This window comes from Rhincodon typus, chromosome 8, assembly GCF_021869965.1.
Source record: "Rhincodon typus isolate 14 chromosome 8, sRhiTyp1.1, whole genome shotgun sequence".
NCBI lineage: Eukaryota > Metazoa > Chordata > Chondrichthyes > Orectolobiformes > Rhincodontidae > Rhincodon > Rhincodon typus.
This window is the reverse complement of record NC_063339.1, coordinates 4861260-4877955: the sequence shown is the minus strand read 5'-3', so window position 1 is coordinate 4877955 and position 16696 is coordinate 4861260. Positions and strand designations below refer to the sequence as shown.

At 41.1% G+C, this 16696-nt stretch overlaps 1 protein-coding gene across 6 annotated transcripts in view; it reads right to left on the bottom strand.

The window, feature by feature from the left end:
* The window catches only part of LOC109910719 (calmin), a 107138-nt gene that overhangs the window by 36821 nt on the left and 53621 nt on the right, over positions 1-16696 (bottom strand). For all 6 annotated transcript variants that reach the window (XM_048600244.1, XM_048600245.1, XM_048600240.1 and 3 more), the window contains one exon: positions 5992-6087. In XM_048600244.1, the coding sequence (XP_048456201.1) occupies positions 5992-6087 (96 nt within the window). The remainder of the gene's footprint in view (positions 1-5991; positions 6088-16696) is intronic.

The window sequence follows — 16696 nt, the reverse complement described above, 5'->3', positions numbered from 1 at the left end:
CCTACTAGCCTCATCCCGCCCCCTTGACCTGTCCGTCCTCCCTGGACCGACCTATCCCCTCCCTAACTCCCCACCTACACTCACCTTTACTGGCTCCATCCCCGCCTCTTTGACCTGTCTGTCTCCTCTCCACCTATCTTCTCCTCTATCCATCTTCTATCCGCCTCCTCCTCTCTCCCTATTTATTTCAGAACCCCCTTCCCCTCCCCCATTTCTGAAGAAGGGTCTAGGTCCAAAATGTCAGCTTTCCTGCTCAGCCTGCTGCGTTCATCCAGCTCTACACCTTGTTATCTCAGATTCTCCAGCATCTGCATTTCCTACTATCTCAGTGTACCTGAAACCCTAGATCTCTCTGTTCAGCAACACTATCCAAGGCCCTACCATTAACTATACAAGTCCTGCCTTTGTTTGTTTTACCAAAATGCAATACATCACAATTACCCAAATTAAACTCCATCAGCCACTCCTCAGTCCATCAGCCTACTTGATCAAGATTCCTTTGTAATCTTAGAAAACCTTCACTGTCCACTATACCATCAATCTTAGTGTCATCTGCAAATTTACTAACCATGCCTCCTAAATTCTCATCCAAATTGTAGTTTATACAAAAGTGGATCCAGCACTAATTGCCGCGGAACACCACCGGTCATACGCTTCCAGTCTGAGAAACAACCCTCTACCACCTCCGTTTCCTACTATCAAGCCAATTAGCAAGCTCTCCCTGAATCCCATGTTATCTAACTTTACTAATTAGCTTTCAAGTGGAACCTTGTCAAAGTCTTTACTAAAAGTCCATATGGACAATGTCTACTGCTCTGCCCATAATAATCTTTTTTGTTACATCCTCAAAAAAACTCAATCAAGTTTGTGGGACACAACTTCCCTCTCACAAAGCCATGCTGACTATCCCTAATCAGTCCTCACCTCTCCAAATGCATGTAAATCCTATCTCTCAGAATCCCCTCCAACAACTTATCCACCACAGATGTCAATCTCACAGGTCTATAGTCCCCATGTTTACCCTTACAGCCTTTCTTAATTAAAGGCACAACATTAGCCACCCTCCAGTCCTTTGGCACCTCATCCGTGGCTGTACGTGATACAAATAACTCTGCTAGGAGCCCCCGCAATCTTTCCCTAACTTCCCAAAACGTCGTGGGATACACTTGATCAGGTCCCTGAGATTTATCCACTTTTATGTTTTTTTAAGACTTTCTGCACTTCCTGTTCTGTAATGTGGACTGTTTTCAGACATCAATATTCATTTCCCCGATTTCCCTAGCCTCCATTTCTGTCTCCACAGTAAATCTGATGCAAAATATTCTTTCAACATCTCTCCTATCTCCTGTGGTTCCACACACAGACAATCTCGTTGATCTTTTAAGAGGTGCTATTCTCTCCCTAGTTGTTCTTTTGCTCTTAATATACTTGTAGAATCTCTTTGGATTATCCCTAACCTTATCTACCAACGCTATCTTATATCCCCTTTTTGCCCTTTTGATTTCCCTCTTAAGAATGCTTCTACACCGCTTACACTCTTGAAGAGATTCACTTGGCCCCAATTGTCTGGATCTAATATATGACTCCTTATTTTTGAACAGAGCCTCAATATCTTTATTCATCCATTGTTCCCTACACTTATCAGGCTTACCCTTCACTCTAACGGAAACATAATGCCTCTGAACTCTTGTTACCTCACTTTTGAAAGCCTCCCATTTGCTAGTTGCCCTGATTACCTGCGAACTGTCTACTCTAAATCAACTCTTGAAAGTTCCTGTCTCATACCATCACAATTTGCCTTACTCCAATTAAGAACTTTAACTTTTATACAAGGCCTATCCTTTTCCACACCTATTTTAAAACTAATAAAATTATGATAACTGATTCTACAGTGCGCCCCCACTAACACTTCAGTCACTTGCCCTGCCCTTATTTCTCAACAGAAGGTCAAGTTTTATCCTTCTCTAGTAGGTACATCTACATCTTGATAAAGAAAATTTTCTTGAACACATCTAACAAATTCCTCACCATCCAAGCCCTTAACACCATGTCAGACCAAGTCTATGTTTGGGAAGTTAAAATCCTCTCTGATTACAACCCTATGAGTCTTACATATATCTGAGATCACCAACCTGGGGAAACATCTTTGTAGCATTGCCCTGGCAAGCTCTCAAAGTATTTTATATCTTTCAGTGAGATCTTCACGCATCATTTGAAAACAAAAACATATTTTCTATTACAGCTGCCAAACTAGTAATTTCTCCACATCACAATCCACTTGCCATATTCATAGAAGATCATAGAATCCCTACAGGCCCTTTGGCCCAACAAGTCCACACCAGCCCTCACAGCATTCCACCCAGACCCATCCCCCATAATCTACACATCCCTGAACACTTTGGGCAATTTAGCATGCCCAATCCACCTAACCTGCACATCTTTGGACTGTGGGAGGAAACCTGAGCGCCCGAAGGAAACCCACACAGACACGGGGAGAATGTGCAAACACCACACAGACAGACCACACTCTCTCTTCCTCTTTTCTCAGATTGGAGACAAGTTGAAAGTGGTGCTCCCCAAAGATCCATGTTGAGACCCTTGCTTTTTCTGATTTATAGAAACTATTTAGAGATAGGTGTTGAGGGCAAAATCTCTAAATTTGCACATCATACTCAGCTCAGGAGAATAATGAATTGTATGGATGATGCTGAGCAACTTCGGAAAGGACATTGACATGTTGGCCAAATGGACAGATAAACTTCAATGCTGACAAATGAGAGGTAATACAGTTTGGTAGAAGAAACATGGAGTGACAATCCATGCTCAATGTTACAATTTTGAGGGAAGTACAGTAGCAGAAGACCTTTGGGTTCACTTGCTTAATTCTCCGAAGATAACCAGGCAAGTTGCAACAGTTGTTATAATGGCTTATAGGACCCTTGGGTTTATAAATAGAGGCACAGAGTATAAAAGCAAGTAAGCGATGCTACACCTCTACAGATCATTGGTCTGACCATATTTGGAGCAGTGTGTTCAGTCCTGAGCACCTTTATTTAAAGGAAGATGTCAAAGCTCCTCACAGAATGCAGAAGAGATTTACTGGAATGACACCAGGAATGACAGATATAGAGACAAGGAAAAATGAGAGAAGTTGGACTTAACCTTCTCTGCTCCAAAGGAGAATAAGAAGTGACTTTATTGAGGTCTTCAAAATAATGAACAATTTTGACAGGATAAAGATATTCTGTTTCCACTAGTTAATATGCCAGTAACTAGGGGTCACAATTTCAAGACTGTGCGCTAGAAAGCTGGGATTGAGATGAGGAGAAGCTTCTTTACTCAATGTTATTAGGATTTGGAACGCGTTGCATGGGAGTGTGTGGAATTAGATTCCATATGATGTTTTGAAAGAGAGTTGGGTATATTTGAAAGTGATGAATTTGGAGGGCTTAGAAGGTAGTGCCTGAGAATGGGACTAAGCTGGATGGCTCTTTTGGGAGCCAGTACATACTCAATAGGTCAAATGGCCTCCTTCTGTACTGTAAAATTCTGTAATTCCTCTTTGCATCCTCCTCACAGCTGGCGTTCCCACCCAACTTTGTAACTTCAGCAAATTTGAATAATCACACTCACAAATGTCACTAATATTGATTGTAAATAGCTGAAGCCCAAGTACCACCCTTACGGTATTCCATTGTTACAGCTTGCTAGTGTGAAAATATTACATTTATTCCTGTTCTTTGGTTTCTGACCATTAACCAATTCTCAAACTGAGCTGACACACAATTCCATGGATGCTAGTTTTATATAATAATTTATTGCAAAGGACCTTACTGAATGCTTCTATGACAACCCAAAAACTCTACATTTACTAGTTCTCCTTAACCACACTAGTTGAATTCTGAAACTGAGTTGTTATACAAAATTTCCTGTTGTAAATCTGTGTTTATTAAACTCTATCATCATGTTATGATTTTGTTAACAGTTCCTAATAAATGCTAGCCTTTCCCAGCAACTGATGTCAGGCTAACTGGATAATTACCCCATTTCTCAAATACATCGCTGATCATTTTGAATGCCGCTATATGAAAAGTGAGAACAACCACAACCTTCTATAGATAGTAGGAACTGCAGATGCTGGAGAATCTGAGATAACAAGTTGTAGAGCTGGATGAACACAGCAGGCCAAGCAGCATCAGAGGAGCAGGAAAGCTGACATTTCGGGCCTCGACCATTCTTCAGAAATGGGGGAGGGGAAGGGGGTTCTGAAATAAATAGGGAGAGAGGGGGAGGCGGATAGAAGATGGATAAAGGGGAAGATAGGTGTGGACTTCACAAGCTTCAAAATCTCCCCTCCCCCAACCGCATCCCAAAACCAGCCCAGCTTGTCCCCGCCTCCCTAACCTGTCCTTCCTCCCACCTATCCCATCCTCCCACCTTAAGGCCCACCCCCATCTCCTACCTACTAGCCTCATCCCACCCACTTGACCTGTCCGTCCTCCCTGGACTGACCTATCCCCTCCCTAACTTCCCACCTACACTCACCGTTACTGGCTCCATCCCTGCCTCTTTGACCTGTCTGTCTCCTCTCCACCTATCTTCCCCTTTATCCATTTTCTATCCGCCTCCCCCTCTCTCCCTACTTATTTCAGAACCCCCTTCACCTCCCCCATTTCTGAAGAAGGGTCTAGGCCCGAAATGTCAGCTTTCCTGCTCCTCTGATGCTGCTTGGCCTGCTGTGTTCATCCAGCTCTATACCTTGTTATCTCACAACCTTCTATAGTCTCGCCATGGAAGGCTGAAGTCTCTGAACACTGGAACCATTCTGTGAATCTTTTCTGTTCCCACACTGAGACCTTGATATCCTTCCTAAAGTTTAGCAGCCAGATTTGGACAGAATAGTTCAGTTGAGACTTAAGTAGTGATTTGAAAAGGTTGAACATTACTTGTTTTAGAACATAGAACATAGAATAGTACAGCACAGTACAGGCCCTTTGGCCCACGATGTTGTGCCAACCTATTGTCCTTCTCTAAGATCAAACTACCCTGCATACCCTACATTTTACTATCATCCATGCGCCTATCCAAGAGTCGCTTAAATGTCCCTAACGTATCTGACTCCAGTATCACTGCTGGCAGTGCATTCCACGCACTGACCACTCTCTGTGTAAAGAACCTACCTCTGACATCTCCTCTATATCTTCCTTCAATCATCTGAAAATTATGCTCCCTCATAATAGTCATTTCTACCTTGGGAAAGAGTCTCTGGCTATCCACTCTATCTATACCTCTCATCATCTTGTACACCTCTACCAAGTCACGTCTCATCCTTCTTCGCTCCAATGAGAAACACCCTAGCTCGCTCAATGTTTCCTCATAAGACCTGCCCTCCAGTCCAGGCAGTGTCCTGGCAAATCTCCTCTGCACCCTCTCTAAAGCTTCCACATCCTTCCTATAATGAGGTGACCAGAACTGAACACAATATTCCAAGTGTGGTCTAACCAGGGTTTTATAGAACTGCAGCATAACCTCGTAGATCTTAAACTCAATTCCCCTGCCAATGAAAGCCAACACACCATATGCCTTCTTAACAACCCTAACAACTTGGGTAACAACTTTGAGGGATCTATGGACGTGGGCCCCAATATCCCTCTGTTCCTCCACACTGCCAAGAATCCTGCTATTAACCCTGTGTTCTGCATTCAAATTCAACCTTCCAAAATGAATCACTGCACACTTTTCAGGGTTTAATTCCATCTGTCACTCCTTTGCCCAGCTCTGCATCCTGTGAATGTCCCGTTGCAACCTACAACAGCCCTCCACACTATCGACAACTCCACCTACCTTCTAGTTAAGATTTTGAAATAGTTGCTTAATGAAAATATTCCTCGAGAGGATATCTACCTCTATGTTAAAAGATATTGCACCAAAATAAGCAGGAAGTCATAAACTACAAGTTTGTACAAGTGCCAAAGTGTTAAATAACCTTACCAGTCTTTGCCCGGATAGTACCTCCAGCAAAGCCATCAGGATCTTCCCATCTTGCATGTCTTTAAACAAATCCTTCACCTCTAGGGGCGGATTGCACTGAAAAAGTACAAACAAACAATGACTGGCAAACAGTGAATAAACAATTCTAAAATATACATGTGGACAAACAAAAATTTGCATTCATTTTACCAGTGAAGTATAAGGGAATAATGGACATGGAATCAGGGGGAAATTTCAAGAGTTTTGAAATGAAAGAATTTGTTATTTTGAGAAGTTAAAAGTTCTCAATAAATGGAACTGGGGAGCTTGTGTTTATTTCACTTTTATATAGAACAAGAGATATAAATGCTATCTAAACCTCTAGTGTCTCGTGCATTCAACAGCAACTTACCTTTACAGAATGCTCTTAATCTAGAAAACTAATCCACAGCAACTGTCTCTCAGATATGTTCCCAGATAGAAACTGCACCAAAAACTTAAAAAGGGGCATAATTGGAGGTTTAGCCCAAATAGGGCAATTGCGCGCTTTGAGGTAGTTCTCAGCCATCACAAGATGGGGCAGATATAGTCCTGGCTCTGGACACCTGCTGGGTCTCATGTCTGTGTGCTCAGTCATTTAGAGGATACTGATCGAGTTTGAGTCCAATGTTTTTCAATGTTCATCCTGCTCACTATTTAAGCTCAGATCTGAAGAATGACTTTTGGGTGATATGTTGGAGCAAAGCCAGAACTGATGACCATATACCTCAGCAAGAGGCAACAACGACTGGAGACTTTGATAGGAAAACACAGAATAGTAACGACATTATTAATCAATCATTCACAGTTGGGCAGAATGTAAAATTATATAAAATGTTTTTATTTTTAATTATTTCAAAGTATATGGGCATCACTGGCTAGACCAGCATTCATTGTCCATCCCTAATTGCTTAGAGGATAGTTAAGAGTCAACCACATTGCTATGGGTCTGGAGTCACATATAGTCACATTTAACATTGAAGATAGGAGGAGACTATTTGGCCCTTTGAGCCTGCTCCGCCATTCATCACAACCATCCTAATCCTGCTTTCTCACAAATTTGATCTGTACTCTCCAAATGACTAAACACGCATGCGATCCAGAAAGTATCCCTAGCCAAGACTATACCTGCCCCATCTTGTGATGGCTGAGAACTACCTCAAAGCCCACAATTGTCCTTTTTGGGCCAGACATCCAACAATCTCCCTCATTTGGTTTGGTGCACTTTCTGTCTGGGATCACATCCAAGAGACGGTTGCTGTGGGGTAATTTTGTAGATTTAAAAGTACTCAGTAAATGCAAGTTGCTGTTGAGTATAACTAGACACTGTACAGGTTTATACAGCATATATATCTCTGGTCTTATATAAAAGCGAAATAAACACAAGACCAGTTAAGGATGGCACATTTCTTTCCCTAAAGGACATAAGTAAACCAGATGGATTTTTTCCTGACAATTGACAATGGTTTCATGGTCAGCAATAGACTTTTTATTCCAGATTTTTATTGAATTAAAACTCCATCTGCCTGTGCCATTAACAAGATATGTAAATAATGTTACAACCTAGGCTGGAGGAGTGTACCATCACACCAGGCCCACGTTTCTATGGATCACAACATGAAATAAATATTTTTCTGATTAGCATGACAACCAATTAAATCCCTCATTGGCATTAGGTTTTACACATGATACATAAACAAAGTTTCTTAATAAACAGTTGGAGGTTTAACATCAAATTAAACCTACTTAATAAAAATACAGTTAGTTAACACACAATCACGAATAAAGTATAAATGCTTATCCCTCTCAGTAACCCAAAAACACTCAAAGATAGCATTTTATCCTTGCAGAAAAACAGCACATCAGCCAATGGGTTATATTTGAAGGCAAAAGGATAAAGTGTAAAATGTTCCAGAAACTTATGTTCTGGCTTATGTGGTCAAATCACTAATCATGCACAATTGTTTCTGAAGTTTTGCAAACACAGTTTTCTCAGGAAACTCAATGTTGAGATGTTTCTTGTATCATTTGTTCAAGATGAACAAATAAATTTCACACTGAACTCAACAAAAAAGGATTGTTTTCAGAAATTAAAGCAAAACAGCTGGGCAGCTTGTTTTTAGCAGGCCTTCCTCCAAATCAGTTTGTTCTTAGATGGTTTCCTTCCGATTGAAACAGATAAAAGTACCCCACCAAGCCAGCCATCATTCAGAGCCAGCCACAGTCCACTTCAAAGCAAACAGTTACCACCTATCATGTGATTTACAGGAAACCTCATTAAAACAATCTCCGAAGTCCATTTTCAAAGAACAGGGTCTATTTCCAATGCAAAAGTGGCCACTGTGATCCATCTGTGCATGTTCAGTTGTGCATTGACCTCAAATGCATGCGCAGTTGCACTGTCAATTGACAGCAACATGAGATGCATGTTAGAACACAACTATACATCTAATTCATGTTCTCCATCCTCCCAATCTGTGATATCCTTTATGTTAATTCATTAGTTAAGGACAAAAACATTTCATTCCTTTTAAATCTGCTTGTGACCTTTTAGCACAGTGTGACTTCCCCCCCTCCCCCACTCATGAGCGTAGCTGGCTATGCCAGCATTTATTGTTCATTCCTAGCTGCCCTTGAGAAGTTGATGGTGAGTTGTCTTCTTGAACTGTTGCAGTCCATTTGCTGTAGATTGACCCTCAATGCCATTAAGGAGGGAGTTCCAGGATTTTGATCTAGCAATATTGAGTGTAGATATTTTCCAAATCAGGATGGTTAGTGGCTTGGAGAGTGTTATGAAATGGAGGTCGACCCCCACCGATAACTAAAACTGAAACACCCAGAGAAGCTCACCTCGCCTCATAATCTGATAAAGGAAGTGTGAAAAGTGCTTTAATCTGCCTGTCACCCACCCCCCAATCTGTTATAAAGGGGAGGTTAAATGAAATGAACTCATGTCAGTCACTCTATAATCAACAAGTGACAATTTATTTATCTAGCAGTGAACAAATTAGCAGAATTACTAACAAACTGAACAATTCCCCCTTAACTTCTAACTATTCCCGAATAAAACAAAATTCTAATGATATGATGTTCCAATAGATACAAGTCCCACTTATATAAATGAAATTAATTAAAAAATGCTTAATCTCTCAAAATTACAGCCAGGATAAGTCTTCCAGAATGTTCTTTGCCTTCTCCATTGTCCTCTAGTCCGGAATACCTTCCTCTCTCAAATTCTTGTGTCAGGAATATTAGCTAAGAGTGCCACAATTACCTTTGTTTAGATGGTGCTTACTCTGGAGATCTTAGGAGATTTCTGTGAGAACCAGTGATTTTCTCTTTCTTTCGAGTTGATGCTGTTGAGAGTTATTCTCTTAACAGATGGCAGTTTTCTCTCACACTGATTTTCAAATGCCGTCTTCTTTTACACCCTTGATGGTCTATTAATTTTTTACAACTGGATAGGTCCAAGGTTGTCAAAACCATCAGATTTAAATTTAATTGGGCTTTGATACCTAGGTCCTGGTTTAAATTAATTGGCTAAATTCAAAACTTGTTCTCTTGGTAAAAATGTGGTTTTGCCTTTTGATAGAACGATTCAATTTCAATAACTCTATGCATCTGCCACTGCCTGCAGACTTTATTAAAAAAAATCTCCAAGAATAAATTAAACACGTCTTTTAAAGCGACCACACACTCTTCCCTTTTACCATTTTACAAACAAATCCTAATGTCCTGCCTTCCAATCCACAAGTAATATACTAATTTCACAACTCCTACCCCCCAAGAAAAAAAAGGACCATTATTATGAAAAGATGGCTTTTTTCCCCTCTAAATCTTAACACCATTATTACTAGCTCCATAGGTCATTAATCTGGAGTTAAACATTTCATACTAATTCTATATACATATATAACTGCACACTATGTGCCTATCTTATATATACACATTTTCCTTTTTAACCTGCGATAATGCATCCGCAACAACATTTTCACACCCCGTAACATGTACAATCCGAAAATTAAATGTTTGTAACATAAGACGCCAATGAAATAGTCTGGTGTTCTTGTCTTTAAATCTTTCGAAGAATGTAAAAAGGTTTGCGATCAGTGTACACAACCGTCTCTAATACATTGTTTGCAACATACAACATTAAAATGTTGTAAGGCCAATACCAAATTCAACATTAAAATGTTGTAAGGCCAATACCAAATTCAATAACTCCTTTTCAATAGTTGAATATTTTCTCTGGTGGATATTGAGTTTCTTTGAAAAATAATCGATTGGCCTTTCGATTCCACAATCATCCCCCTGTAACAACACAGCTCCAACACCTACATCGCTTACATTGTTGGGTGACTTAAGGGTTAAGAAATTTGGCGTGTCTAATACAGGTGTGGTGGTTAACACTGTTTTAAATTCTCAAATGCCTCCTGGCATTTGTCTGTCCAGCACAATTTTGTGTTCTTTTTTAGCAAATCTGTCAGCGGTGCCACCATACCACTAAAGTTTGGTACAAATTTCCTGTAGAATCCGTTCAGTCCCAAAATCATTGCACCTCCTTCTTCGAGGATGGTCTTGGAAATTCCTTGATGACCTTTGTCTTCACATTCCTTGGTGTCATCTGTCCACTTCCGATGTTATGTGCTAAGAACGTCTTTTCCGCCTTTGCGAATTCTGTCTTTGCCAAATTTATGACCAACTTCGCCTTCCGTAGTCTCTCAAAGAGCTTTGCCTAATGCACCATGTGATCTTTCCACGAATGGCTAAACATCATTAAGTCATCTAGACAGATGGCACAATTAGTCTATCCTGCCAAAACTGTTCATAAGTCTTCAAAGTGTAGCTGGTGCATTTTTCATTCCAAAGGGCATTAATTTAAATTGATGCAGCCCATTTGGGGTTACAAACGCAAAAACTTCTTTCGCTCTCTCCAACAAATGTATTTGCCAGTAACCACGAAGTAAGTCCAACTTTGAGATGCAAGTGTCCAACTTTTTCCACGTAGTCCTGCAGCCTTGGAATTGGGTACGAGTCTGATTTAGTCATGGCGTGACCTTTAGATAATCTATGCAGAATCGTCCAGTACTATCAGGTTTGGGAACCAACATGATCGGCGAACTCCATTCACTTTGACTCAGTTTGATGATGTCTTCTTGGAGCATCGCTTTCACTTCCTTCTGTACCCTGCTGCATTGAGAGGATTAAGCCTGTAGGGATGTTGTTTTACTAGAACAGCATTCCCTACATCAACCTCACGTACTATGATATTAGTACTCCCCATTCTATTTTTACATATGTCCTCATAGTGCTGAAACAACCCTTTCAATTCAGTTCTCTATTCCCGAGACAGATAGCTTACCATCCTATCCCATTCTTTAAGGACTTCCTCATTATTTAATTTATTCTGAGGCACATCAAAATCCAAATCATCTGGATTTGATTCCTTACTGAGTGGGAGTAACTAAAACCTGCTTTCAGGTTCCCTTTCACTGTCATAGTTAGGTTTCAGCATATTTGCATGACATACCTGATACTTTTTTTTCCCATCTGGCATCTTTACCTGCTAATTCACCTGATTTAACTTCTTCTCAAACTGATAGGGACCACTAAACCTTGCTTTGAAGGGATCTCCTGCCACTGGTAACAACACCAATACTTTATCCCCACGGGCAAACATACGAATTTTAGATTTCTTATCTGCTTCTTGCTTCATTAGATACTGTGCCACCTTCAAGTGTTGTCGAGCTAATTCACATTCTCTGTTTAATCTTTCTCTCACCTCAGATACAAAATGCAACTGTGAGATCTCTGACTTCGGACCTATCAACTTTTCCTTAATTAATTTTAAAGGCCATCTTACTTTGTGTCCGAATATCAATTCAAATGAAGTAAACTGAGTTGATTCATTTGGAGCATCTCTAATAGCAAATAATATAAATGGGATACCTTTATTCCAATCATTTGGGTAATCCTGGCAATAAGCTCTCAGCATGGTCTTTAGGGCCTGATGCCACCTTTCCAATGCTCCCTGGGACTTAGGATGGTATGCACTGGATTTAAACTGTGAATGCCTAAACTATCCATGACCTCCTTAAATAGTTTGGCAGTAAAAGCAGACCCTTGGTCTGACTGAATCTCTCTGGATTGTCCATAACAGTTAAAGTAAACAAGCAACTCCTCCACAAACTTCTTTGCCTTGACATTCCATTATGGAATTGCCTCCGGAAATCTGGTGGACACATTTATTCTGTTTAGCAAATACTGGTTCCCACTTTTGGTTTTAGGGAGGCAACCTGCACAATCATAACCTGCATGAAAGGTTCTTCAATGCAGGAACTGGCATCAAAGGCACTGGTTTTATCACTGCCTGTGGCTTTCCTACCATTTGACACGTATGACATGTACAGCAAAATTCAACACATCTTTATGTAATCCAGGCCAATAGAAATGTTTTTGTATCTTGGCCTGAGTCTTCCGCACTCCTGGATGACCTCCTACAGGTAATTTGTGTGCGACCTGCAATACTTCCTGTCGTATGTTACCGGCAACACAATTTGGTGAACTTCCGCCCATTTCTCCTCTGCATTAACCTGCCACGGTCTCCATTTCCATCTTAGGATTCTATCCTTAAGGTAATAACGTTCTAATTCCTTTTCCAAGTAGGCTGTATGATATAATTCTTCTATGGTCTCATGTTTTTGTTGTAACTCCATTACTGTTTCAGAACTAAACACGTCTGCCTGATCCTCTACCTGCTTAAGTTTTTCCTTTACCGTTTCATCGAACTGGGTGTCAGTTAACTGGATCTTATTTGTGTTTCTCTTTTGTTTACCCTTCTTGCTTTAACTTATGACTATGGGATCTTGTCACCACACAGTCCGGAAAAATTCCAGGGTATTTTTCTTTTAACCCTTCAGTTCCCTGTTTTTTTTTTCAGCTTCTCTATTACAATGGGCATCACTCCCAGATTTGATCCAGCTAGGTCATTTCCAGGAACAAACTGTACTCAATCACTCCCACTATCACTTCCCCAGTCTTGATTGGGCTTTCCAGCCTCATCTTACACAGCAGAATGCTAAATCTGTCTCCATTTATTCCACAGATGATCACGATCAGGTAACAACATTTCAGAAGAAGTGCAAATATTCTCTTCTCTTACTATTAGAGAATGACCAGTTCCTGTATCTCTCAATATTTTAACTTCTTTACCTTCTCCCCCATTCATCCTGAGTAAACCTTACCCACAGAGGTGAAGTCTTTGAAGACATCAGGCACTATCTTACTAACCAGTTCATGACTAGGCTGTGCACTCTCTTGTACTTCCAACTTCTCTTGGGATTTCCTTCACAACTTCAACTAATCCCACTGGTTTAGACTCTTACCACATTCTTTCTCAGTGCCTCTCAATCCACCAGCACTGTGACTTTGTGACCACCACCACCCCCCACACCCCTGCCCCATCTATTATAGCAGAAACACCTGAGGCGTTTCACCTTTTTGTTTCTTTTTTCACATGTGATAAATCGTTCCCAGTGTGATCTACTTTTTGTTTCTCATTGAAGGATCTCCCCTTTTTCTGAATTTCTCTCTCTCATGGAATGAAATCGCTGTCGGAAGCTATATTTTGATTTATGCACCAACGTATATTCATACACCATCTCTGCAGCTCTTCTCACTGTTTTCACTGTCAGCAGGAGCTCTTGTCACTTCTGCAAGTGAATTTTTTAAACTCCTCCAACAGAATAATCTCTCCAAGATCGTCATATGTCTTTTCTATCTTTAATGCTCTCACCCATCTATCGAAGTTACTTTGTTTAATTCTTTCAAACTCGACACAAGTTCCTTCCTTACATTTCTGTATAAATATTTTCTATACGCTTCTGGTACCAATTCATAGACACTCAAAATAGCCTGTTTTACTTCTTCATATTCTCTTGACAGCGCTGCAAACACCTCACTAGCCCTGCCTACCAGCTTAGTCTGAATTAATATTACCCGCATAGTCTCGGAGATATTGGCTAACCAAAATGAACTGGCCAAAGGAAATGAAAAAGACCGGTACCTCTTTTGCATCAAATTTTGGTAATGTTTTGATGTATTTGTAGGTATCTCTAACAAGTCTTTGGCTACAATGGGTCTGCTCATCATCACTCTCCTCCTCACTAAGCCTACATTCTACCTTCATTTCCATCATTTTAAGTTGGCTATCCAGTCTAGAGCATAGAATAGTACAGCACAGTACAGGCCCTTTGGCCCACAATGTTGTGCCGACCTATTATCCTACTCTAAGATCAAACTACCCTGCATACCCTACATTTTACTATCATCCATGTGCCTATCCAAGAGTCGCTTAAATGTCCCTAATGTATCTGATTCCACTACCACCACTGGCAGCGCATTCCACGCGACCACCACTCTCTGTGTAAAGAACCTACCTCTGACATCTCCCTGATACCTTCCTCCAATCACCTTAAAATTATGCCCGTTAATAGTCATTTCCGCCCTGCGAAGAAGTCTCTGGCTCTATCCTCTATCAAGTCACCTCTCATCCTTCTTCGCTCCAATGAAAAGAGCCCTAGCTCCCTCAACCTTTCCTCATAAGACCTGCCCTCCAGTCCAGGCAACATCCTGGTAAATGTCCTCTGCACCCTCTCAAAAGCTTCCACATCCTTCCTATAACGAGGCAACCAGAACTGAACACAATATTCCAAGTGTGGTCTAACCAGGGTTTTATAGAGCTGCAGCGTAACCTCGCGGCTCTTAAACTTTTAAATCACAGCTTTATTGAGGACTTGAGTTGACCGGCCCTGGCAGAACCCAAACTGGGCATCACTGAGCAGATTATTGCTGAACAGACGTTGCTTGATAGCACTGTTGATGACACCTTCCATCACTTTACTGATGATCACAAGTAGACTTATGGGGTGTTATTTGCTGGATTGGTCCTGCTTTTTGTATACACTACATATTTAAAGTTTTAGCAAAGATTTGTAGCTTGGGTTGTGGGTGATGTTGTTGACTTGCTCGCCGAGCTCGCTTGTTTTTGTTCAGACGTTTTGTCACCATGCTAGGTAACATCATCAGTGAGGTCTCCGATAAAACAATGTTGTTCTACTCCTCTTGGAATTTATACTGTCTGTCTACTGACTAGTGTCACTTCCGGTTTTGATCTATATGGGTTTGTATATGGGGTCTAGTGCTATATGTTTGTTGATGTTACCTAGCATGGTGACGAAATGTTTGAACAAAAACAAGCCAGCTCGGTGAGCAAGTCAACAACATCATAGTAAATATCTGGGCAATTTTCCACATTGTCGTGTAGATGCCAGTGTTCAAACTACTGGAAGAGCTTGGCTAGAGGAGTGGCAAGTACTGGAGCACAAGTCTTCAGTACTATTGCCAGAATATTGTCAGGATCCATTACCTTTGCAGTAACCAGTACCTTCAACTGTTTCTTCCTATTACGTGAAGTGAATCGAATTGGCTGAAGATTGTTTTCTGTAATGTTGGGGACCACTGAAGGAGACCATGATACAACATCAACTCAGCACTTTTGACTGAAGATTGCTGCGAATGCTTCAGCCTTATTTTTTGCACTGCTGTGTTTAGCTCTTCCATCATTGAGGATGAGGATATTTGTGGAGCCTCTTCAAGTGAATTGTTGAATTGTACACACCATTCACGGCTGAATGTGGCAGGCCTGCAGAGCTTTGATCTGATCTGTTAGTTGTGGGATTGCTTAACTCTTTCTATCATTTGCTTCTTGGCATGCAAATAGTCCTGTTTGGTAGCTTTACCAGGTTAGCACTTCATTTTTAGGTATGCCTTACGTTGTTCCTGGCATGCCCTCCTGCTTTGATCCCCTAGCTTGACGGTAATGGTGAGTGGGGGATATGCCAGATCACAAGATTGCAGATTATGTTGGCCTACAATTCTGCTGCTGCTGATGACCTCAGGGATGCCCAGCCTGGAGTTGTGACATCTCGAGTTAAAAGTCTGTCCCATTTAACCCAGGCCAGTGCCACTCAAAAGGATGATGGTTATTCTCAATGTGAAGGCGAAATTTTGTCTCCACAAGAACTGTGCAGTTATCACTCTTAATGATACTCATGGATAGATGCATCTGCAGGTAACAGATTGGTAAGGAGGAGGTCAAGAATGTTTTTTTTTCCCCCTCATTGGTTCCTTCACCACTTCCTGAAGACCCAGTCTAGCAGCAATGACCTTTAGGACCCGACCAGCTTGATCAGTAGTACTGCTGCTGAGCCACTCTTGGTTATGGACATTCAAATCCCACCCCCAGAGTACATTTTTTGCCCTTGCCACTCTCAGTGCTTCTTCCAAGTGTTGTTCAAAATAGAGGAGCACTGATTCATCAGCCGAGGGAAGACGGTACATGGTAATCAGCAGAACGTTTCCTTGCCCGTGTTTAACCTGAAGCCACAAGACTTTGTGGAGTCTATAGTCAATATTGAAGACTCCCAGGGCAACTCGGTCCTGACTGTATACCACGGTGAAGCCACCTCCACTGGTAAGACTTGTCAGTGGGACAGGTGATGGTGATCTCTGAGACATTGTCTCAAAGGTATGATTCTGTTAGTATGACTATATCAGGCTGTTGCTTGACTAGTCTGAGAGACAGCTCTCTCAATTTTGGCACTAGCCCCTCCAATATTAGCAAGGA